Raw genomic sequence first — 25,586 nt, 5'->3', positions numbered from 1 at the left:
GAGATGTGTGTATTGAAGTACCTGGAAAGCCCACCTGCTCTTAGTAAGCTTATCTGCTTTTTTTTTTTTTCCTCCTCTGGCAGCTTTTTTCTTTTTTTTTTTTTTTTTTTAATGAAGGTTGTATCTTTTTCCTAGCTGACCCAGTTACACTGCTATAGAATACTGTGTGCTGATACCTCAAAACTAAAATCCATGGTTTGTCCTCATAAGGGAGCAAATGGGGATAGACTCCTGCTGGGGACACAGTGGGTGTCCTGCCTGCCTTGCATGTGTGCCCGTTGAGCCTCCCCAAAGCACTGGAGCTATGTTAGAGGTGCTGCTGACCCACATCTGTCCCCTGGCAACACATCTCCCACATGAACTGCAGCTGCCAAAACCTCTCTGGGGCCACATCCTGCGCTGGGTGTGCTTTGAATGGGGGCACAGAAATGGTACCAGTTTCCTTGGGGTTGAAGAATGTCACTTGGAATGGCTTCTCTGTGCATGATACAGAGTGTCATGGCTCTGTAGTTTGCCCTCCCACCTGCCCCACTCCAGAACGGTCAGACCAGATGCATCACTGGGTATTTACCATGGTGAGATTTGTCCTTTAGAAATTCATTCACAAATTCAGAGCTCTAAGGCACTAATCTTTGCTATTCTCTTAGTAGATTAAAACTTAAAATAACAAAAAGAAGAAAGGATGTGAAATGAGAACTGTTCTTACTTTCTTGGAGCAAAATTCAGAGCACATCTCCACCGTCAAATTGGGCTGTATCAAAGAGGCTGGAAAGGTGTCTGTTAAATTTTCTGGAGCTCTAAAACATCCTCGATAGATAACATTCCTCCCTGCAGGGATATGAAATAGGTTTCTCTTGAGAAAACAATGTCCATAGTATCCTGTCTCTATCACAAAGAACAATATTAGGTTCAGAAGCTAAAGAATAATGAAATAAATTTTATATTCCAAATGCTTTAGAAATAAGAGAAACCATGATATACACTAGAAAAATGTGTTGCAAATCCTGTGGTATTGAAAGGAGCACATGCCTTTAGCTTTGTACTAACCACTGAAAGTAGGGCTGCAGCAAAGAGTTTAAATTAAATTCCACCAGTGGAGGGCATTGCTATTGTTTGCAGCTGCCAGTTTTCTTTTGAAGACATGCTTTCCCCTGAAAGACTTAAAAGCCCTGATAAAAAGCTACAAAGCTTCACATCATCTGCACCAGAAAAGGAGAGGAATTTAAATGAATCCTGAAAGCCCCCACAGGGACTCACCTTCCTGCACATCTGCTCGGTTGCAGATATCCCTCTCCTCTTCCCACTCACTCGCTTTCTTTTCAGGGCAAGGGAGTTTGCTGCAGTCTTCAGAATCTGAACTAGGCTTTTGTAAGCTGTTCGGGGAGAATAGCTTTCTTGAAGTCTTTAGCATCAGCCTCTGATCTGACCTGCTCCTGTATAAATGCCACAGAGCTTGGCAGAACTGCTCCATTTTTTTTGCGTCACTGTGAGTGAACTCAGGATTTGGCCCAAATGCTTTTTACAAGCAGTAATACAATTTTCCCTCCTCTTAAGAGAGAAATGTCCCCTGAGGGAACCAAACAAAAAACCAAAGCTATCACTATCTCAGGTGAGGCAATGCATTTGCACAGATGAGCTAATGATAATGAAGAAAATAACACTGTGTGGCTGGGTTAGAAAACGGAAAATGTCTGCATGCACACATTTATGTAATTCATTAGATTCTGTGGGCTTTACAAAGGTGGAAAAAGTCTTTTTACCAACTCAACTCTATTGACATAATTTACCTAACAAGACTTAACAGGAAGAAAGGTCAATTTGGAAATGAATTTGGGTCTTCCAAATCCTGGTCTGTGCCCACTGGCTGCCTTAAATAACACTCACCAGAACTGATGTATTGTGGTGGAAGACAGGAGAGATGTAGTACAGTTTTGAGGGGAAAATTTGTTTGTGTGAATTTTCAGGCAGAAGGGCCCAGGTTCTCTAGCATGCACCAAGAACAAATCTATGGAGAAGCTGCCCAATAACTGCTGTAATAACTGTTCAAAGCAGTTACTAGAAGCAGTATTATATATTGGGATCACTCAGGAGATGTGCAAATAATTTAATGCAAGCTGGGGAAGGAACAGGAATCTCCTGGTGATCAATCAGGTCATTGCAAGCATGGCACCGAGGAATAAAAAAGCAGTTTTGCAAGATGCTGTTGAAAGACTTCCTGCTAAAACTCACACTAATATTTAATTTTGGACATATTTGTTTTATGAGCATAGAGTGATATCAGCTGCTCAGGCAGGTGCCTTTACCTGCCCCTATCAACATGCAAGAGGGAGCAGGGCTCCCAGGGAATACATGGCTCACACTGGAAGCGGCTGCATTTGTGTCATCTCCTGCTTTCTGGTGGTGAGGAGGGCCATGTCCTGCCCCAGGGAATGTCCCAGGCTGCAGACTTGGAACTCCATTTTATTTAGCGTGAGGTGGAGCACGAGTCCTGCAGCACAGAGGCTGTGCAGCTTATGGAGCTGGGTGGGGCAGCAGCCAGCAAAGCCCCTGGCTGCAAGAGGTTTGAACAGGGGCACCTCTGCATCTGCTCTGCATTAGGAGCATCCTTGTGCCAGAACTGTTTTCTGTGTTGCCTGTTGTAAATCACAGATGGTATCGGTTTCAGAGTTACTTCCAATATATTTTCACAATTAGTCATCATGATTAATACTTTTGTTGGCCCCTCAGCTAACTTGTGTCAGTAGGATTCTTCAAACAGTCAAATATCAGGTATTACTAAGGGCAAACAAAATACAAATCTAGCTCCAGGCTAGATTAATTTGATGACTTATTCATTAATACTTAAAAAAAAAAAAAAAAAAAAAAAAAAGCCATTTTCTCCTGTAAAATATATATATGTATTTTTACACTGATGATTTAAACAGTGATGCATGTCCTGGGAAACCTGCCAATGTGCCTGTCAGTCTGACACTAGCAATTTAGGTCTGTGTGCCTTTGATATATAATTTATATGTAGCTGGGTAGATGATTGTACAAACCTTGACTTGTCTTTAAGATCTGAAGTACCATCAATACTGGCACAACCTAAGGTCTTGGTGCTTATTCTCAGCAAATAACAGCCGAAGGGTCTTGTGAGCTTGCCAAAAGACTGCTCAGCTGTTGGGGTATTTTATATGCCTTGTGTTGGCCCAAAGGTTTATCTATTGTGTCTCCCATGACAGCTAATTGAATGACAACTAGAGAACAGACGACTCGTAGCGAGTAGATGACAAGTATTGCCATCTAAACATGAAACAAAAAAATCAGCTGCTGCCTGAAAGAAGTCCTTGGAAAAGCAGAACTCTGTGGTCTTGTTCTTGTCTCTTAGGAGAGGTACCAGTGCAATTCTCTCTCTGGCCTCTATTTATTCTCCTGCTGCACTCACATAGTATTTACTTTGCTTAGGATCATGTCTGAGCTAAAGATTATATTAGTGGGTGTGATTTTTCTGCCCTTCTGTTACAAGGCACCCCTTTCTAGGGCTGCTTCTTAAACACGTTGTTTTGTGCCTTTGCAGCAGGTGCAGAAGGGTGCAGTTTTTCCTCAGCTGAAATTCTGCTGCTCTCACAGTCACTGCACTGCCCTTCCTCCCCTAGTGCCACTAGCTTTCTCAGGTGGATGCTACCAGCAGCTGAGCAGCACTGCTGTACTGGGGAGGGAGCCAGGGACTGGGCCAACAGCAAGCAGGCACCGTGCCCAGCAGGTACCTTCATCCTCTGCTGCTTCTGGCGCTGGTGGCAAGTGGAACGAGACGAGCCCAGGACATCATGCTCGCTCCAGCTGCAGTGCCAGCATCACCACCCAAGAGCAGCCACCGCCCACTTACGTCGTGGTGCTGCTGCCCACAGCTCCTCCACCCTGTAGACAGACAGCCGGTTCACCCCGCCACAGATGGAGCCCTTCTCGCCCTTGCACTCGCTGTTGCACTCCTCAGGCCTGGAGGCAGTGACTGGGAGCTTGTTCCCGCAGTAGCACTCTGCTCCATACGCCAGGCCTGCGTAGGTGTAGGCCCTGTGGGTGGCAGAATGAGACACAGTCAGCATGGGTGCCCCGGGCTGTCTCCTACCTAACAAATGTGAGATCCCCTCCAGGTGTTCTGCCTGCCGCTGCTCCAGAGGTACAGCTGGCCCCTGGGGCTCAGCAGCAAGGAGCCTGTGCCATGGGTGATGGGCAGGGAGCAACGGTGGGCAAAGGGAGCCAGGCCGTGCCCCAGGGTGGCCTCACCCTCAGTTTCACCGGGTGGCGTGGGCACCCAGGTGGCAGCCCTGGCTCCTGTGGCAGTGACAATTTGGCACTGCAGAGGTGACAGCCAGCCCTACCCCAAGCCAGCACTTGGGGCTTTTGCCAGAAATATTTAGGACCATTTAGAGTGGCAGAGAAGAAAGGCCCATTTCAGAGGTTCCACTAACCAGCATTTAAATGTGGGCACTTTGGATACGTTGGGCTGTTTTCAAGTGCTGAGAGTGAAGGCACGGCATGGCGGTTCACTGCTTCTCTTGGGGTGGTCAGGCCATGGGCTGCCTCCCACCCGCCCTGACCCCAGTAGCAGCTGCTGCCCACCACCCCCTGCCCCGTGTGGGGGGTCAGCTGGGGCCTGCCCCCAGCATCGCAGGACAGCTCCGGGTGGCTGCTGCTGAGGGGCTGGCATGGGGAGACCCAAGGTCGGGGGGGACGGGGGTGTGAAGCTGTGGTGAAGCCCCCCAGAGCAGCAGGCTGCATGGACACTGCATTGTCTTGCAGAGGAGGGAATGTTCACAGAAATAGCTCGGAATTGTGGTGTTACTTCTGCTTTCTCTCATGCTTGGGAGTGACAGGAAGACGTTTTCATGCAAAGAGTATTCAGGTGGCTGTGCCCTGAGCACCAGCATGGGTCCATGGCCAACGGGCTCCGCCCTGGTGAGCCCCACTGCTGGGGGTGGCCACACGTGCAGCCGCAAGCCTGCTCCTCTGTGCAGTCCTGCCCTTGGGAATGCCGCACTGCTCCCAGGGTTATGGTTCAGACCAGGGGCCAAGGGTAATAGCTAACAACTGTCTAACAAAACACCAATTTTTGACCAGAACAGCAGAAAATATATTTAAATAGTCATGCTATAATAAAAAGCAATAGATAGGCAGCAGTGAAACAGTCTACTTGAAGCAAGGTAGCAGAACTGCTCCATGCCTGAAGGTATGAGATAATCACAGTTTTCACAGATGCTGTATGTTTAATATATGCACGCATTTCCATTTCAAATTCATCCTTGCTCAGTGTCAGAAAAAAGTTGCAGTAAAAAGATATCACTTACCTCTCAGCACAAGCTTCCTGACAGTGAGATACTGTCATTTTTCTTAAGTCATAAAACACAGCACCCTTCAGTGTCCTTTCCCTCGAATCATCACTGAAGCATCCCATGTAGGTACCTATGTGCATGTAAGACCAGAGTCAGGAAATGTGCACAGGCTCCAGGAGAGGGGAGACTTCTGGTGGTGATTCACAGCCATAAATCGCAAACAAGGCTGTGTTTGATCGAGCTGCAACATGTCTGGAGCCCTGACCGCTCTGTTGACCTGTCTGCTGGTATTGAATATGTGTATGTGCTAGAGAAGGGCAAGCTGGGATGAGCGATGGAAAGGAAGGGCCAGGAAGCCAGGCTTCTCCCTGGGCAAGGTGCTGACAGCACACTGGGAAGCCTTCACTGGTCCTAGCACCCACGGGCAGCTGCCAGCTGCTAGGCTCCCTCCCTCCGGGGGTAAAACATGGCCAGTTTGTGCAGGAACAGTGAAGGCAATCTTTTAAAAAGAAACTTGGGGGAATCTTGATGCGTTTCTCCCAGGTTTCCTTGAAAATCTCAAGTTGAGAATAAGATAGTGCAAGAAAATTGTTAAGAAAATCAATTTCCTTTGGGTATGTAGAGTTATATTAAAGCTATAATGGAAAGATAACTTCATCCTTAACTAGGCAGCACTGTCTACCTATTGCATTAAACTATCTCTTTCTCTCTGGTGCAAGTGAGTATTTTAGAATATGCCTTGCTTTAGTTAGCATATGAAAGATAAGTATTTCTGTTAGACTGCATCCATGTTAAGCCTCTTTTTTTTTTTTCTCTTGAACAAAACACAATAAAAACCTAGCCTTTTTTTTTTTTTTTTTAGTATATGATTGGAAGGACAATGTAGCAGCCCACTGTTATACAGCGATTTTGTGTATATAAGTGCATGTTACCATTAAAATATGAAGGAAAAGGGAAATTTGATTTTGGAAGTAGCAATATTAAAGTAACAATGCTGGGAAATTAAATAATGTCAGCTGTGCGCAGGAAGAGAATATACAATTAAAACTGAAATTAAAAAGCATTATATTAAGAATAAAATAATTCACAAGAAAAAGAAAGTTCAAGCCATTCTAAGAGAGATTTTGCAGCTAGAAAAAAAAATAAAAACAAAGAAAAAAAAGACATTTAAACATTACAAACACAACAGTGGATTCAGAGAACAGCACGTTGGTAATTTGCAAACATGCAATTAGAAAATTCACAAGCTGTGAATATACACCCACAGTACTCTGTTAACGAGATGGGAGTTATACACCTGCAATGAGGATGCTCTGTACTTTACTGGAGACTTGTGGTTTGGGGATGTTGATTCAGACCAGCAATAGATGAAAACTCAGTGCATGGGGCCAGGATGCCTGACCCAGGGGCAGGGGCACACCAGCTGGCACAGGACATCCCTCCTCTGCCTGCATCCCTCACCTGCTGCTGTCAGCTCGCAGTCTTAGAGCCAAGCATCACATCAGTGGTTCTGTGACCAGAACCGGTGGTCCTGCCACCTCTGCCATCCTCTGCAATGGCATAGCTGCTTCTAACCAGGTCAGGAGAAACAACATAAAATGCCCCACTAGCTGGACCATTCTTAACAGAATTATTCTTTTTTTTTTTTTTTTTTTTTTTTTTTACCTAATGAAGTGCTACTTTTTGTTGTTTTACTGGTACTTGTTGCACTGCTATTTGCCACTGTATTTGCCAGTTGCCCTGGCAGGGTACAATGTGATCCCTGCCCTAAGCAATTTTTGAAGTAAGCAAGCAAAATAGCTTAAAGTAAAGAAAAATAAAAAGTTGAATTTTCTCGGTCAAGGTCACTGGATGCTGGGTGAGCATGGGGCAAGGCAAAGGGAACTGGAGGTGATACAGAGTGCTGGAGCAGATGTGGTCATTTCTGTTTTGGGTTAGAGTCTGTGCCCAGGGCTGGCCACTGTACCTGTGTGGAAGTGGCCCACTGGGAGTCCCGTGGTACCAGCACAGTGCTGAGGAGCAGTGCCAAGCACAACTTCCATCATAAGCACTGCCTTGCTCACCCCGCTGCCTTGCAAGGCATGAATCGTAGGGCAATGCTGGAACTTTAACAAGTGCTACAGTCGCAGAGGAGTTCATTATATCTTGGAAGGGATCCATAATGAAATAACAAGCCTGTAAGTTTACTGGGAGAAGTGAGGGGAGGAAGATAACATGCTCTATGCAGGAAGTTAAAATTTTAATTGATCCTAATTTCCAAAGGCTTTCCAATGCTTGTTAACAATACTGTTATTAATAATGTCACTTCATGTTCAGTCAGATATTCAAATGATGCATATTTGAATCAACATAACTCAATGGCTTGTAGCAATAAATAGTCCTTCTGGCTCCCTTTCAGTCAGCAATTAGAACTTGAGCAAGGCACTAGCTTAATGACTGATATGGGCACTAGCCTTAACTAATTTTATGGATAATTTTGAAAATTAATCCTTTTGTTTTTAATTGAAGCTTTAAAAGTTATTCATGAAATCTGTGGAAGAACAGGTTCATGCTCAGCCTCGTATTAGAGTAGCTCATAAACACACACTGTGTTTCTCTACTTTTTGTCTACTGTTACATTAACCACAGAAAAAATAATCCGAGCCCCAAGCGGCACGAGAGCAGCCACAGTCAGTGAGAAGAGAACCGGGCACACTGTCATTGCACAGCCTTGCAGGGCTGTGAAGGGCCCCTTAAAGTAGGTGGTGGCCGGCACCAGGTGTATCTGCTGGAGGCGAGGCTGCACCAGTGGTGCACGGTCAGATACCCCAATGGGAGCGGCACCAGGCTCCCCACAGCCTCCTATGCCCCCACCCTGGGCTTGGGTTGGTGCCATTGATGGCGTCAGCTCGGGGTGGCTGCGCCTCGCTTTTGTGCTGCCATTGAACTCTGAGCACCCTGGTGGTGTGCTCAGGGCAAGCTAGGAAATGCAGTGGGGTTCCCTGAGACACCCCAGCTTCGCGCTCCTGGTTCTTTGCCTCCAGGTATGCTTTTTGCACAAGTAAATACATGCCTCTTGCATGGTTTTGGACATGTAATTAAAAAAAAAAAAAAAGCTCACTTTAAAAATTTTCTCTGTTCTGAGAAAGATAATTATTGTTAAACAGCATTCATCTCTGCCTGCTTGAAGAGGAAACCATTTAAATCAAGGAAGCAAATTTCACTGTCTAGGCATCAATTCAATCAACAGGAATATATTTTTGGAGGAAGCTACAGCTCAGCATGACTGGGGACATCAGAACATTACTCTGGACTGTGTATGCATTTTAGAATTAGTTTGAAAGTGGTGCTGAGCCAGAAGGAAGGCATTTCCACAGGCAGACTTTGTGATGCTCGTTAGTTTGTGCCTGGAACAGACCTGGAAGGAGGTGGTTTACATGCATGCCAGAAAATGAGCCAGAGGGCAGATCCCTTACCTTTGTGTTCAGCAGTACGCTTCATTGCTTTGAGTCCTGCTGTTTGCATGGGCTCCTGATCGCTGATGAACCTGTGGAACCACCTTCTTCGCAGCTGCCTCAGCTCCGAGTTGCGGGCCATGAGCCAGTGCGGGCCGTGCCGCTGGGACGGCGCCAGCTCCCGCAGTGCAGCCGTGCCCGCCAGCAGCCTGGGACTGGGGCTCTGTGCCCCCCGAGGCTCTGCCAGCCCAGCCCCCGGCACCGCCTCTGGCACCAGCAGGGCCTGGCCGGCCGAGGTCCCGCGTGGCCCCTGCTGGACCACCAGGCGGGTCCGCTGCAGCAGCAGGAGGCTGCCGGCCATGAGGTAAGCAGCTGTCAGGAAAAAGAGCAGAAATTGGGTCCGCCGAAGAAACTTCTGTAGCCTGAAGAAAGCTTTGGCCATGCCCTTACTGAAATGGGCCCTTCACGCTTCCCAGTGGGCCCCCAGACCCCCGCCTGGATGGGTGCTGGTTCCTCCCGTAAGTTCAGCCCATCACTTCGGTGCCGTCTCCAGATGTGTGGTCTCCTCTCCGGCCACCGATGGCCGGACCCTTGTGGCCATCAGGCTCCCAGGCAGCCGACGGGCTGGGCGCAGCCCCGGGCTGGTGCCATCGCCCAGCTGCCCATGGCTGGCGCCCACACCTGCAACATCAAGGGGAAGAGGGTCAGCGCCGTGCAGAAAATGCTGGTCTTCAGGGCGACTTCCTTCCCCCCGTGCCTTTTTCTTCAGCTGAGCATTTCTCCATCTGCTGTTTATAATTGTGCACTTTAATGACAATAATCCTGTGAGAATAATTGATTAAGCAGAAGGTAGCTTCAGCTCTTCAGCATTACTTTTTTTTTTTTTTTTTAACTAGAAATGTGCAAGAAATGCCTTTATAATGAGGCTATTTCTCTTGGGGGTTTGGAAAAAAAGTTCTTTATTTTCTTTTGTCAATTGCCAACATCTCCATTCTTTGTCAGTGACTGGAACAGGCCGCCACAGTATAGACATCTTTTTAGGGAAGTATTATCAAATTCTTTCTTTTCAGTTGAACAGTAGCTAGGCTACAAATGCAGAACAGAAGGAATGGGGGGGGGGGGGGGCAATTGCATCAACTCACAATAGATAAGATAATTATTAATCTCTTTGCAGCACAGTAAAGTCAGTCATTGTGTTGGAAGGCTATCTGTGGTTCTGCACTTACATGCACCCCTGTGTGAGGTACTGTGCACATCACTTTAAAAGAAACCACAGAGATTCTGCTGTGTTTAAAGTAATTTCTATTAACAAATATTGATATGTAGATGTGCATAGAGAAAAAAAATCAGTGAATGTCTGGAAAAAAAAAAAAAATAATTTCAAGTATCACCAAATAGTCCTGGCTGTTTCTGAGCTTTGCAGGCTTTAGTTCTGCTGATGTGTACCATGATGGGATTGTCTGGGTAAGAAAAGATCCTTTGTGCTCTAGGGAACCTTTGACCTCCTGTAATAAATACAATCTGGCATCTCCCCATAAGTTCCTATTTTCCCAGTCAATCACTTCTCTGTGGAGCCAGGCAAGCATTGAGAAAAGATGCAATGTTTTCCAGAAAAGAAAATATTATGGCTTTTGCTTAACTTGCAGTTGGGGCACACTCTTGAAATTCCCAGTCCTGGCAAAGAAATATCTGTTCTCTGTGTTCCTCGTTTCCATGTGTGATTTATTATTTTGTTGATAGTCACTTACACCTCTTTCTTAAATAGATGGCACCAATTAAAAGTCTGCACTCATTTCCTTTTTCATTTAGTTACACCATTTCTTTCTCTCTTAAGCAGCAATCAGAAACAAAGCTCAGAAACTTCTAGGCCAAAAATACATTAAAGCCCAGCTGAATCTTTTGTCAGTTGAGCCTGAATTCTTTTTGTGTGACCTTTCAGCATTGATTGCTAAGTGGATTTGGCACAAGGCAGTTTGCAGTTCGGGTGGTCTTAAGGACCTGATTGAGGTTCCTTTTTTTTGTTGTTGCTGCTTTATACTGGTCTCAAATGTAGTATCAAAAAATATTGGATGTCTTTATCTCTGTTTCTACACTTTCTCCAAGAGCTTGGTCTGACAAGGACTTATTCTCCATCCACCACACCTGTGGGTCTATCAGCAGCTGATGAACTCTAGGAAAGAAGCAGTACCAAAGGCTGTGTGGCAGTAGTGTGCTTTAATAAATTAAGATCATTTTCTCCACTGTAAAAGTTACCACAACTCCCTTCTGATCAGCTCCAAAGCCAAAGAAAATGAATTGATTTACACTAGCTGAAGAGCTGACCCTTAGATTTAAATTATTGAAAATCTCTGATCAACGTTGTGAGTGCTCAGGAATTACAGTTAAAGGGTCAGGAGTACCTAGACAGATGAACAGAAAATTAGCTATAATTACACACTGCAGATTGTTACCGTGCTAATTTATCTGAAGAAGTAGTATCTATCAGCACAGGTACCATTTGATTCACTAGTCGCTCCTAACACAGGGCTACTGGAAGCTTTAGAGCTACTCCCAGTAGAACCTGTCTAATCTAAAAGAAAGATGGGTGCGTGTATCAGCCATTTGAAATTCTGATGGGAAATTATGGTGTTCCTGGAAGCATACAGTGCTTCGAGGTAAGGCTTGGCCAGTGGAGGAGGCAGCTGCATGCCTTGGTGGCTGGCGGCTGAGCACACTCTTCTTGTTTTGCCATCTACAATGCAGAAGTATGGTGCCTCTTAATCAAGTGGTGCTGCAAAGTTTCATTGGGGAATTAATGATGGCTGCAGTCGTGCAGGTATTCAGAAGGTTTTTTTCCCCTAGCAGTAAGATGAGGGTAAATAAAGTTAACAAAGTTTCAATCATCTTTGCCCAATCGTAATTCTGTATTTCTTAGCTTTTCTGGTTTGTTCATAATGTGATTGAGTTACAACATCAAGAAATGCTTACAGCCAAGGTTCCCAAGTGTGCCTAAGTCATTTGCATTAGAAAGGAAGTGCTGTAGCAGCAGGACAAATTTTGTCTAAGACCAGCAGCTTGGCTGGAGAAGAACCATCAGAGCTGTGCAGTGGAGGTGTCAGTGTTATGCCTGAAACTGCATCAGCAGCCTGATTTAGACCCTTTTATCACCACTGCGCACCCCAGTCTTTCAGCTGATTCCAGTCCAGTTTCTCCATGTTCACAATGATGCACAGCTGAAGCAGCTTGAAGCTGCATCATCCCCGTCAGGAGGGGATCTGCTTCGCCGGGGCAGGATGCCGCACTGCCATTGAGACACTGCATCCCAGTGCCCAGGCAGGATCCAGCCAACGCCGCCCCAGCACCGCCTTGTGTGACCACAGGGCTGGCGTCCCGCTGCACATCAGCATCACTGGGTGACTGCCCGGGTTGTCGGACCGAACTAAAGCATGAAGCAAGTTCTGTATCCAGGCACCAAGAAACGTTTGGCATAGCTCCTGCTGATCTGCCTGAAAGGAAGGGTTATTTATTTATTTACTTTCTAAGGAGAAACTGCCTCTGGGTCTCAAAAGGCTAACTCTGCCTTTGCCCAGTGGTTGAAAAAGTTTAAATGGTACAAGCCAATTTTACTGCAGTCAATATGACATATATAAATTACCTCCAGATGCATTCGCCCTCACTACAGTTGCCATGACAGTACATTGTAGTAAAACCCAACGAAATAAATAAGCAGACTCTCCACCCACAGCAACTGCTGCAAATGTACAACTCAAAAATTAAATGTTGCTTTTTAGTGGTGAAATATCAGAGTGCTGCTGACATTTAAAAAAAAAAAAAAAAGTAATTTGATTTTTCCATAAACTACGTACTGCAGTATCATCAGAGTATGCCTGAAAGAATTCGAGTGCATCACTTTTGATGATGAGATTAAAAAGGAAAGAGTAAGGAGGACATGAAGTAGTATCTGGTTATAGAAAATGTATCATATTTCCTCTTTATACAAGTTTCACGTAAAATGAATGAAGTAAAATGGAAGAGAAGTAGAGTCTTCTATTCCTATTTATCAGTTCTCATAGCCAAAGGGTTTTTGAGGACCACATTAATTGACAGTTAAGCTAAAGTCAGTACAATCATGAAATGATTATAGGAAGGACTTTGAGCTGGATAATGAGAACCGTTTTACAGCAGAAAAGACCTGTAGGTGAAGAGAGAAATGGAAGGGTTAACACTGCAATGGGAAAATGGAAGATAATGAGCTGTGGCTAGGGTTGGTGGTTCAGCTGTGGAGGCAGTGAGCGCTGCTTTGGACGGTATTTTGGGTGCTCTGCCTGTAGTGAGGGAAGGGTGCCCTCCGCCACTGCTGAAGTGGCGTGGCTCACAATGAGGTGATGCCTGTTTGTGAAATGGATAATTACTTGTGGTAGCTCACTTCCATAAATTATTGAGGGCAAGAATCTGATGGAGTTCAGAGAAGCATTGAGTGATCTTATTTTATAAAATATTAATTTATTTACTTTACTAGCCACAGGTGATTTTTTAACTGTATGGAAGTCAGATAACCATTCATTTGTTTGAACGGTGGGTTTTAGCTATTTGTGCCTAGAAATTTTTGCCTGAAAACATCATTAGAAAGAATATCATTTACGTTTTTCTGTGAGATCTCTAGTATTTCTGTTTATGGCACAGCTAGAAATACCCTGTGAGGAAACCTTGCAATGCTGTTTTTACCAGCAGGACTAAATGCAGAGCTGAAAGATGCCTCTAACCCCAAATTCCAGAATGTCCAAATATGTATTTGTTCTGATCCGTTTCCTAACACGGGCAATGCTCTGACTACTTTCACTGTCTCTGGGACAGCCAGCAACTTAACAGAAAGATTCCTCTAAATCTGGTGGGTGCCAGGGAGGCAGAAGGGAGGTGGCTGTGTCTGCTGCTCACTGCAGCTTACTCTGGACATTTACCCTCGCCTGGTGACTTTGCATGCCATTTTCTGGAGGCTCTGTTTGGAAAGTCAAGGCCAACATCATACTTCACAAATTCACGTATGTAGGGCAGGAAGAAAAATATTCAAGAAGGCATGATTTGAAAATTGGGATCCTGTCAAAAATTCGCAGTTTTCGTTATTCCTAAAGCTAAAGGCACCCTCAGTGTCTGCCAGTGCTGGTCCCCATCAGGCAGGCAGCAAGTGCTTATCACAGTGGTACTTCTGTGCATGGCCAACGCCATCTCAGGTTCTGGGGAAGTGGTTAGAAAAGAAGCCAAAGGTGAGTTATCTACAGTCTACACCCTGTACCTTGAATGGTCTCAGCAGATAAATGCCACATTATCCCAGTTTCAGAATCACAGGGTATGAGAGCAAAATTAAGCTGTGTATAAAGCAGCACATGTTGAAAGTAAGGCTGAGAAGACATGTCCTGTCTGCTGTCTTAAGCCAAAATACAATCAGATCAAGATATACTTTGATGTTGATGGATTTTGGCTCAGGTCCATTGTTAGTTTTTCTAGCTCCTTTAGGTAGTGTCATGCAGCATCATCTCACTAACTTAACAATGTAACTTAGAAATTTATGCAAGTGAAACAAAAACAGGTAATTTCTGAATTCCAGCACCCTTCTAAAGTTATTCTTTCACACACACAAAAGAAAAAAAAAAAAAAAAAGGATTTTTTTTCAATGAAACCTTACTGTAATATTATTTTTTTACTTTCCCAATTTAAAAACATTCTTTTCTATGAGATAAGGTCTGTGGAGTACATAAACTGATCATTGATCTTTCTGGCAGTTACAAAGCCTTGCTCAGATCAGCATCATCCGGAATCCAGTAATCCGCCCTGTGGCTTTAGACGAAGAGGCAGCAACACCCAGCCCTAGTGCAGGTGGGCACACCCGTCCCAGCTCCACAGGGCCACGCAGGTATGCTTGCCACTAGCCTGGGGAAACCCCGGTCTGGCTGCCCAGCCTCGTGCGTCTGCACCACGACCAGAGGAAGCTTGGCCACCAGCTGGTGGGGGAGCAGGGCTGTGGGCTGAACTGCTTGTGGAGGACTTGTGGCTGACTGGGCTCTAGGGTTGGGTCCAATCTTGCACAATCATGTTGAAGGAAAGCAAGCTGAATCTTGAGGATGCTTCTCTAACTCAAAAATTGCAGTTTAGGGATGTAACTGCCCAGCAGCATGGGAACAATCCTTTTCAGGGTCGTTGGAGCCATGCAAAGGAGAGGACACCACAGTGCTGCTGTGGAAAGGGACAGGCACTGTGCAGAGCAGAGGGTGCCATGCCTTGGCCTTGCTCCCGTGAGGCTGGACCCCTGGCCAGGGACCTCTGCCAGGCCAAATGCACGGCACCTGGACAGCGACTGCTGAGGACGCATCCCCGTCCCACAGGGTAGCATGCAGGCACCATGCCACTGCTCCCATGCACCCCACTCACCCCGCTGTGGCTGCTCCTCAGTCCTTCTCATTTCTGCCCTCCTGCCCATACAGGTGGGAAACTGGGGCGGCTTTTTTTCTTTTGTTCCAAGGCAGGATGTCTCAGACATGTGCGGCTGAAGATGAGCCAGGGCCAATGCACATCCTGCATCGCCGTTCATGTGAAACCCACCAAGTCATTCGGTCTGCTTCTGTGGGACTTGCTGAGGGCTTGTATGAAATGCTGTGAAAGGGTTTCTTCCACATCTCTTCCCAAGTCGCTGCCAATTGTCTGACTTAGAGCATAATTTGGCTTTTAAATATTTCTGCATACTACCCCTCCCACCCTTTCCCATCAAAATGAAGCTCATCCTCTTGGGATTTTCAGTAAATTAAAGAGGCAACCAATGAGGTTTTTCCAAGTTAACTTTCAGGCAGCATATCATATTTTAAAGGAATTTAACTCCTTTTATTAAAAATAAATAAAGAAACCACAAATACAAGAACACAGGTGAAGGGACCTTCAGCCTGTGCTGACCACTGACGCTCTCATGTGGCATGACATCTTCCCTAACGAGAGATCTGGCCTTGATATCTGGGCTTTCAGAAGCAATGAGCTTCTTCCAACTCAGGAAGTTTTACTTGCTGGAGGGTGGATCCATGCTGACCCTGTATCCACATGCCCCTTCTGTGACAAGCTCTCTGCAGACACAATGCTTCTTGAGCATTACTTCAAGCACAACATAAGGTCTGTCAACAAACTGGAAGCAAGGAAGAAGCACCACAGTTTCTCCACAGGGTGTAGTGGCAAACATTGCAGCTTGAGAGGGCTTTCTAGCAAGTTTACTCTTTCCTCCCTCATCTGTTCTTTTTTCCTACACATGTGCTTCTACATGATTTATCAGATTGCAAAGTTGACTTTGATGCTGATACGGTGTTAAAACTGTTAAATAATGATGACTGTGATCAAGCAGAAAAAAATATTTATGTAGAAATTGCAGGGGGGTGGAGAAAAAATGTATAGTTTGTAAACCATAGTCAAATCATGTTGAAAACATACACACCAACATAGTATCCACTGCACACAGCAGCCTGTACAATATAGGAGGTGTTCTAAAGCTGATAGATACTTCAGCTTTGGAAATGAAAGGTGATATCACAGAACAGAGCTGCAGCCTGAGTGTGCTGGGTTGTCAGTGCTAACTTGTGCAAATTTGGTCACTGCATCTCTTTTACTAGATACGCCACTTGTTCAAGACCAGTTTGCTAGCATATCTAGGTGTAAATCTAGAAAATAACATTGATGAACACTATGAAGACTATGAACACTATGGAGAGGGATGCAGAAGGGCCTGCAGGAGGCAGCTGGTCCAGGAACGTTTGTTGTGAGACAGCACTGACTTGGAAAGTACTCCAGTGACAGCTTGTAACAGAAAGCACATCACGGCGATACAGTATTTTTTCTGAGAGTCTAATACTTTTACCTAGGTCAATGATAAAATAGTAAATCAGGAGGAGCGATTCCATGCCAGTATGGACAAGAAGCAAATATAAATATATAAAAGCTTGCATTTTATTTGTACGTACATACACATGTATGTGTGTATGTATTTTGTACATAAAGGGATGTGTACTCAAAAGATAACCACAAGCACATACTGTCTACTGGAATCATTCACTGACAATCTGAGCCTGGTCAGCAAACAGTATTCTTGAACCTAGAAAGTATTTTGAACAATAATAAACCATACATGTATAATGTACATTCCTTTGGTATTAAGAGCTCAAACACCCAGCAGATGATGCTGTGTGCACAATTAAAAACAAACAACAACAACCAGACAATATGGTTCTGTGGCTATAGGTTGAAGTTTTCCAAGAGCTTGTTATAAAAAAATGCACTGTGTATTTTTTTTTGCCTTATCCTATCGTAGCTAGAGATCTTAGCCTGCAGGCAATGTAATCTATTGAAATTAAAATAACATGCAGATCTGTAATTAGAACATTGGTATTTAGGTGTCTTTCATAAACAGCCCCAAATCCCTGCAACATCCACCCACTAAAAATCCTTAGTCTATTTAGCACAATGATGCTTCAGAAACTGTTTAGAGAAACAGAGCCTTCCAGTCTGCTTCGCCAGGCTCTGTGACACAAACACACACTTGCATCATCCATTCCTACTTTTCAAGTCCAGTATTTTGTGGATGCTCGGAAAAGGGCATCTCGACAGTAAACTGCAGTCTTCATAAATAACGCAGCCAAGCCTCGTGTTCTTAGATGGCACGGATAAATGTAACAGATCAGGCAGCCATTCAGACTGTATGTTAATACCCCAGCATCTGCGAAAAGTTGTCCGGTTATTACTCGCATCAAGGCCAGCAGACAAACAGCTCGCAGGAGCAGATAACGTAACTGGGTAAGAAAAAGAGGGGGAAAAAAAGCCTCACCTTTCTTTAGCGGTCAAGGAACTCCCGGTGTAGTGAGGCAAAGTCCCAGCCGACCCGGTGGAATCGCAAGGAGCCGGAACACGCCCGAGAGGCGGCTGAGCCCTGCGCTGCCCTCGGCGCGGACCCCGCCGCCGAGCCCGGCCCCGCTCCTGCCCCGCGGCCCCGCCGGGCTCGGGGCTCCCGGGGGGCTCCCCCGCGGCCGGGCCGGGGCCGCCAGCCGCAGCCGGCCCCTGGCCTTTCGTAGGGCTGCCTTCCTCCGCTCTTCGGGAAGCAGCCTCTCTCCTACGCCTGCTTCGCAGAGGAGCTTTGCAGGCTTTGGCCGCTACGGGCGCTTGCAGCTCTACCCGCAAAATCCGTCCGTGCGTCTGCCTGAATGCGCGGATGGCTGCATGGGCAGATCGCTAAGTGGCGGCAGCGTGGACCGAATACGATCGGCTGAACGGATCGGAACTGGTTTTGTTCCTCCGTGCCTCTTCCCACTAGGGGCAGCCCCTACCGAGCCCCAGGCCCCTTCCCCCAGGCCGGGGGGGGGCGGGCAACCCGTCCCGGCAGCTCCCGGCCCCGGCTGGGGGCTTCAGGCAGCGGGGCGGCAGGCTGGGCACAGGTGGAGAGAAGCAAATGATTCCTAAGCGTGAGAGCAGAGCGGCGGATTGCGCGCTGTCCTTAGGACTGGCTCATCTGCCGCCTTCACTGCAAGGACAGACTCTTTTCTGCTGCTGGTTCGCAGGAAGATCTATCATTTTATAATTATTGTTAAAGCATCTGCACTTAAATGGCAGTAGGCTACACACTTACTGCACTTAACTGCATGTGGCTTTTGAAGCACCTCATAGTCTTTGCATATTTAAATCAGACCTGTGGAGATCCGTGTCTCCAAGCTAAATTCGGATGCAGTTATCTGGACCACGGTTTACTTCCTGTGGTTAGGTCAGTCGTGCCACACTGAATGCCGGCACTCTGCTTTGTTGGGATCTGCGAGGGAAGAGGGAGTTCAGATGCCTTGTGGGGGCTGCTGCTGTTTCACATCAGCATGCTGCACAGTTCTTAGCTGTCCGACCAGCCTGAGAATTTCAGTGACCAGTGGCTAGTGGAGTTGGTCAGATTACTTTTCTTTCTTTCCTTTTTTGAAGGATGTCTTGTCTTATTTTCCTTTAAAAGCAAACAAATGCAGGAACTTCTATTTCTGGCTACAGAATGTGGGAAAATAATCTGCACTTGTAGTGGAGGAAGGAATTTGCACTTCTGATGTGCTTTTTTTTTTTTTTTTTTTTTTTTTTTTTTTTTTTGAGGGTCAGATCTGTGACACCCTCAGAAATACAGAAATCCCCTCTGGATGTGGCTTAGCACCAGGTGGCGGTCACTCAGCTGGGACAGCACCAGAGCCCACGCCTGGCAGCAGGAGCAAAGCCCCAGGTGCTGCCATGGGCCCAGCACCAGGTGCTGCCGCTGTCCTGAGCATCACCTCTGCACACAGCGAGCGGGGCGCTTTGTGCCGCGCTATTCCCATTGCTCCTGGGCAGCGAGGGGAGTGGTGAGGCAGGGACCAGCACCTCGGGCACACCCGGGCCATGGGGGTCTCTTCCCAGCTCTGTCTACAAGGCGCCAGCAGAACCTGGGAAGCCGCACGGTGCCTTGCACCGCGCACGCAGCCCTGCCCTGCGTGCCCCTTGTGTGCCTGCCTGCGCATCATGCAGTAGGGCTCGCGATAGAATTTAACAATGTAAGGTGCACTGGAAACTGCGAATGCGTTTGACCACAAGCTATGCCTGTCTTTGCCTATGGAGAAAAAATGCCAGTTGCTGACAGAAGATGCTTCTGTGAACAGATTTGTAGTAGTTGCAAATAGTTGTCATATACAGAAATTCAGGAATGAAATATAAAGAGTTTCAAGCTGTTACAGCATTCACATAAATCTGATGATCCTTCAGACTTGATAAGATGTGAAAATGAATAGCTAAAATAGTTTTGCTCTTAGCAAACATTTTCTGGGACTTAATATGTTGATAGGAGTTGAATTGTACAGTGATTTTTTTTGAATTATGAATAACAGAGAACCCCAGGATTTAGCAATGTAACACTGCAACCCATCCAACCTTTAAATTGTGTATACAACTTTAAGCTTGCAAAAGTCTGAAATTAATTTAATTTTACAGAAATAAAATTAATCAAATGCTTAATGTAATAATATTTTTAAATGTTATGTTGGGTTGAGGCCTAAATCGATAGGACTACAGGAACCTGCCCAGGTGAAACAGTGGCAGGAAATTAAGTTCAACATGACCATTACAAATGAAACGATGCCATAAAATGTTCCAAACCCCAGATTTGCACTATGGAGTATCAGCAGCATGACACATGCCTTGAGGCAATGGCATTGAGCCGACCTTGAGCTGCAAACAGCAGTGCTGTGCTAGTTTGAGACCCAAACCTGCACCATTGTTTTATGATCTTCAAGGAAAGCCACGGAAGGTAGAGCTGTAACCCAGGGCGGGTGGTACCACTCGTCTCCCCTAGAGTCACTGCAGTGGAGCATCAGGGAGTGTTCTGTGCCCCTGTTGCACCGTGACACCCACAGCAATATCCTGTGAGATAAACAGCAAAATGCTTTCCCGGGGCTTTCCCTGAGTTCCCCGGGAGGACCCCTGCTGCTCTGTCATTCAAGTGCAGCCTTGGGAAGGTCTTCCTTTGGCAAATGGCTCCCACAGCATAATTTTGGGAAAATTAATATTTATTTTTTTTCAGCAGACTTGTTTTTCAGTGTAAATATTTCCCCCCCCGTAGTAGAGAGCTGTCCTGCATGCAAGGTTCTGCAGGCCTGGAGCTGGGGATTCTGCTTTGCACCCACCCCAAATGCTGCTTACACAAGACACATACAGCCACACCTTAATAGCATCCACTTTTTTTTTTTTTTTTTCATGGAATATTTGACCTGGTCACAGCTAATTTCTGCAGCCTTTCCAAAGGTTTGTGATGGTACCACACGGCCCAGTAGGAAGAGGCATAGGCAGCGCCCTGGGAGGTGGCTTAGGGATGGGCTCAGCCACACTGCTCGCACTGCTCAGGCACAGTGCCGTGTGTGCAGGGCCTTTCTGTACACAGGTTCCTTGGTTAATTGAATTTAGTTACATGTTCAAAAGACAATTTCAAAGCTTATCTTATTGTTTCAGTGTAGCTTACCTGTTGAGGCTAGACAAGCAGTTGGTAAATTCTTTGGAATGGGTGATGTTAATTGTCAGTGGGAGCCTTGAAATCTTAGTTCTGTGAAGATATAAATTAAAAAGTAGTTTCAGTTAAACAAAGCAAGGCATTCATAACTTAAAGTAAGGTTATCTACATAGGGCTTGCAAAAGGTTAATTAAGCCATCTGAATTGAACTGTGTATGCTTTTTTTACAAGGCCACCAGATTAGATGCCACTGTGAAGTGCTTTCTTATCACCATCCTCAGCAATGGGAAGACCTGCATTACATCAGACAACACTCTCTTGTTTGGGTTTTGGTTGTTTGTCTTTTTTTTATAGAGAGTTGCTATTTTGTGAGCAGATAGTTGACAAATCTCTTGGTAATCTTCCTGGCAAATGACGTTAATTCTACTCTCTTTTTGTACATGCGTAACGAATACAGATTAAATCCATGGCAGTTTGGGGAGGCCATTTTAGCCAGAATGCTTTGCATCTTGCACAAAACATCTATATATTGAATCTGCAAGGTTTTCTTTACCCTTTGATGTGTTGGTACTTCATGTTTTCTGTAAGTTGAAATTATCTTTCATTCCACATTGCTTATGTCAGCTCTGTTTTGTTATTAATATGCTATTATATGGAAAAAATACAAATCAATAGAGCATTCCAGTTGAGAAAAGAGCAGGACATAATTCTGTGCTTTTTATTTCTATGCTCTGATGCAAATCTGAAGTGATTTCTATAAAGGTGGTGGGAACCACTTCAGATCTGCACCTTTGTATATGAGAGCAGGACCCTGCCTGGTGAATTCAGGAATGTGGAGGTGGATGATGAAAAAAACGAAGCTGTTTGAAAAAAATAAATCATAAGGTTAAATGTAATGGGAAAACGCTGTCTTTTTTGGTAGATGGAAAGGAAGCTGAGCCAATCAACTACAGAGTGAAAACTAGAGGTGGTCTTAGGAATTGAAACTCTTTTGTAAACTCATCAACAGCACTTAGGTTTTCCTAACCCTGATTTTGCAGGGTACAAAGTTGCCAACATCTGAATTTCAGTTAAATCCTAGGAGAAGGTACCGTTTTTGGCTTCTTATCCTTCTTGCACATGTAGCCTAAATCTTTATTTCTCACAGCTTCAATAAAAAGTAAGAAAGGACTTTCTGGGGCTGGGAATAGAGCTAACAGGGAAAAATTACTGTAGAAGACCTCTGCAGGAACCAGCAAAAGCATCTGAATTTTTATGAGGTGACTGGCTGAGATGAGCCTGTTTCTGCTGTTGGTTATACTAAATTATACTCTCAAACATGGGTGAAAGAGAAACACAGCATTTTGTCTGAGATGCTACCAGTAATTTGAGGGACACAGGTTCAGACCTTAGCTTGACCACAAACCCATTATGTGATTCTTATGATAAAGAGTCTAAATGACTTCTGGCATCTTTTACAGATTTCAAAGAGAGAGGGAAGCCTAAATACCTTTAACGGTCATAGTCATAATCTCTCCACTTCCTGGTTTCTCATCTGGTTAATAATACCGCTTTTCTTTGATTCCTGGGGATTTTTTTCATGCTTTCAAGAGCAAAAATCTTGTGACGTGTTCTGCCTCAGAGTTGCAGAGATGATCACCTCTGTTTTACTGCAGCTGGGTAATCCATTGCGACTGGAGGGATTGGTAGTTTTAACATTTTGTTTACAGCTACTGTTTAAATGCCTTAAAGGGAAATATCTGTTCAGTGCTAACACAGTCTTGAGTATGCCAATGCAAACGCATCACTCTAAAGAGTGAGCACTGAATAGCACGCCAGGCTTTAAGGTGATTGTGAATAATGGGCCTTCAGCATCCATCTGCATTAGCTCTGGTGTATTACCACCCTCTGCTCAGTCAAATAGGACTGCTGGGAATACATACTGTTCATAAGAGCTTAAAAATATGACGTACTAAATGAGAAAAGGCATGTATAGCGTTTATTATGAAGAATGATGTGTAAGATTGTTTCACATGTTTTCAGACTCAGATTTACAGTACATTATTCTTGTGTTACTCGCTATTTTCTCATCCCTGTCATCCCATTGTCTATAGAAAAGTTGTACCCATGCAAATGCCTGTTGCGGCTCTTGTTAAATTGAGAGGGAAATGGATCGGATCATAAATTGAAAACGCAATCTGATGTTTTATAAGGGAAAAGTAGTGTGAAAAGGAAATTTAAAAAGCTGAGCAGGACACGCACATGGGAAAAAATGTTTAACAATGACAAGAGAAAAGGAGCAAAAACTGGGAAAATAAAGCATGTATCTGTTATGGTCACGCTGTAAAATCAGTCATTTGATGGAATGAGCAGAAGTTGGAGGCATTCTGCGTCTGAATAAAATCCTGAGCACTTTGCTTCTCTGCTTGATGGCTCTGCTCCATTGTTACACAAAATACAGCACAGAAATTGTGAAACAAGTGGCATTACTTTTAGAATCCTGTTGTGGAAGCAGTTCTTGTGCTAAATGACTCAAACTTTCAGTCACTTCAGAAAACAGTCTCAATTGTTCAAGTAAGGATCAGTTCAGGGAAGAGACATGTTTTGTTGGTGTCATTTCAAGAAATGATCTAAAACTCTGTGTGGTTTCGTAAATTAATATAATATGTAAAATAGTTTTCTTGTCCTTTTTATTTAATAATCATAAATGCTCAGGGATTAGGTATTCCATGTAGTGCCTATGTAGAATTTTCAGTTATTTCATGAAATGACTAAGCACAACAGCCATTTATTGCAGTGGTTGACAATGTAATTCTTTTTCCAGAATAGTTGGTTTCATAACACAAATGCATTATTATGCATAGTATAGGGAAAACCATCAGGTCTAATAAAATTATTGGCAAACTTCCCAAAGATTTTGGAGCAATTGATATGACAACAGCCATGCAAAGTATTTGTTGAAGACCGTGCAGATCAGTGAAGAACCTTACATTCCTAAAATATCCCTCAGAATGTATTGTAGATGTGAAGACAAAGGCAGATGCTAAAAGGGTGCTAATCTGTATAGCAATGCTGTATGGTTATAATGCGCAAAGCTGTGGCATAGGATGTTATTCAGTTGCATCTGACTAAGGTCATGATGCAGTGTGGGTCAGAATGGTGGCAGCTACTGGAAGATGCAGCACAAATCTGCCCATCTGGGTCAGGAGCCTCCAGCTCCAGAGTTCCCTCTTGCCTGCTATTCCTGCTGCTCAGGTGGGTTGCAGTTTTGGAAGCAGCCGCACTATTTGGGGTCTGAAAGGACAGATGCTGTGCCCAATAACAAGTGCTGTAAGGAATGATCCCTTAACAGATAAATGAATAGTAGAAACACAGAATATCCTGAATTGGAAGGGATCCAGAAAGATCATCTAACTCTTGGGTCCCCGAAGGACCACACGAAAAATCAGACAAAGTGTCTGAGAGCGTTGTCCAAACATTTCTTGAACTCTGGCAGGCTCAGTGCCATGACTACTGCCCCATGGAGCCTGTTCCAGTGCCCAGCCACTGTTTTGGAGAAGAACTTTTTCCCGATATCCAACCTGAACCTCCCCTGTCACAGCTTCAAGCTATTCCTGTGGCTCCTATCACTGGTCAGCAGAGAGCAGAGATCGGCACCTGCCCCTCTGCTCCCCCTTGTGAGGAAGCTGTGGACCATGACAAGGTCTCCCTTCAGTCTTTTTTCCAGGCTGAACAAAACAAGTGACTTCAGCTGCTCCTCATACACCTTGCACTCCTCACACCTGTTGCAATGAATAGAACAAAAAGGATAAGACAGGTGTCTTGAATGTGTTCCTAGTGTCTAAGTGGAGGTGAAATAACATTGCGAAGAGAAGAGATATAATAAGGAATAGTCAAGTTAATTTCCAAATTCTGAAGGGATTTGAAAGGTGAAAGTAGACTTTCAGCATCAGTGAGGATTGCTGCAAATTTAATAAAATTGCTGTTCCTATTGCTGCTCAACATCCATTGAAAGACTGAAGTATGCTATGAAAAATAAAAACAAACAGGAAAACATGATTTTTGTCAGGAAGTTGCAGGACTAAAGGTCATTATTGTTTTGCTTCACAGCTTTAAAAGGGATACCACAAAATAGCAAGAGGAAGCTTCAAAATAAACAAAAAGTGGTGGTGGTTCATCACGTATGGTTAAGCTGTGCAGCTCCTCACTGCCTCAAAGATCATCATCTAACAGTAGCACAGAAATGTGGAACTGGTTTGGTTCAACTGAAAAGGGGAAAGATTTGTAGAAAGCAGCTACTTGTGTAATTTGTTTTAGGAACAAATTTGCTTTGAAGCAAGAGGTTGTGAGGCAATTCTGGCAGGCTGGTGGCAAGCTTTTGAAAATTAGGAGAGGGGGATTGTGTGTTTTGCACTTGTGAACTGGTTGATGTTCTCTTACTTCAGGCGTACATTATGTTGTGTTATAGTTTTTGTCATGTTTCATTTACACTCTTATAAGTTCCACAGATATTTAAATATTTTTTGATGAAGTGCCAACTACACAGATGGCAATTGCACATACGGCTGCACAAGGAAGCGATGGTGGTGTGGTTAGCATCCCTGGGAAGAGAAATACAACTGGTGCAACAAAAATGAGGTGACTACCTGGCTTTTCTGCAGCATTGACAAGGAACAAGACAGCTAGGTGTTGTCGGTGGAGAGGAGAGGATTCAAGGGAATCAGGCGCAGGTGCAGTTTGGAGCAGATAGCCACATGAAGGTGATTTCTGGGATAGGACTTACTGTTAGCTTTGCAGTAAAAATCAACATTTAGCTGATCTCTGCTGGTCTTCATGCTTGCAGCTTCATGCAAAAGCAACTAAATAGAGGGA

The 25,586-nt window shown here is 44.8% G+C and overlaps 1 protein-coding gene across 1 annotated transcript in view; it reads right to left on the bottom strand.

The window, feature by feature from the left end:
* WSCD1 (WSC domain containing 1) overlaps positions 1–18,131 on the bottom strand; it is a 30,291-nt gene extending 12,160 nt beyond the window's left edge. The window contains exons 1-5 of the mRNA XM_082776205.1: positions 17,571–18,131; positions 8,765–9,424; positions 5,325–5,439; positions 3,866–4,050; positions 707–828 (exon numbers count right to left, since the gene is read on the bottom strand). Of these exons, the coding sequence (XP_082632331.1) occupies positions 707–828; positions 3,866–4,050; positions 5,325–5,439; positions 8,765–9,185 (843 nt within the window). The 5' untranslated portion in view covers positions 9,186–9,424; positions 17,571–18,131. The remainder of the gene's footprint in view (positions 1–706; positions 829–3,865; positions 4,051–5,324; positions 5,440–8,764; positions 9,425–17,570) is intronic.
* Between the last annotated feature and the right edge of the window lie 7,455 nt (positions 18,132–25,586).

Source organism: Aythya marila (assembly GCF_965140915.1).
Source record: "Aythya marila genome assembly, chromosome: 20".
NCBI classification, from domain to species: Eukaryota; Metazoa; Chordata; class Aves; order Anseriformes; family Anatidae; genus Aythya; species Aythya marila.
Note: the sequence above shows the minus strand (reverse complement) of the source record. Positions and strands in the feature narration are given on the sequence as shown.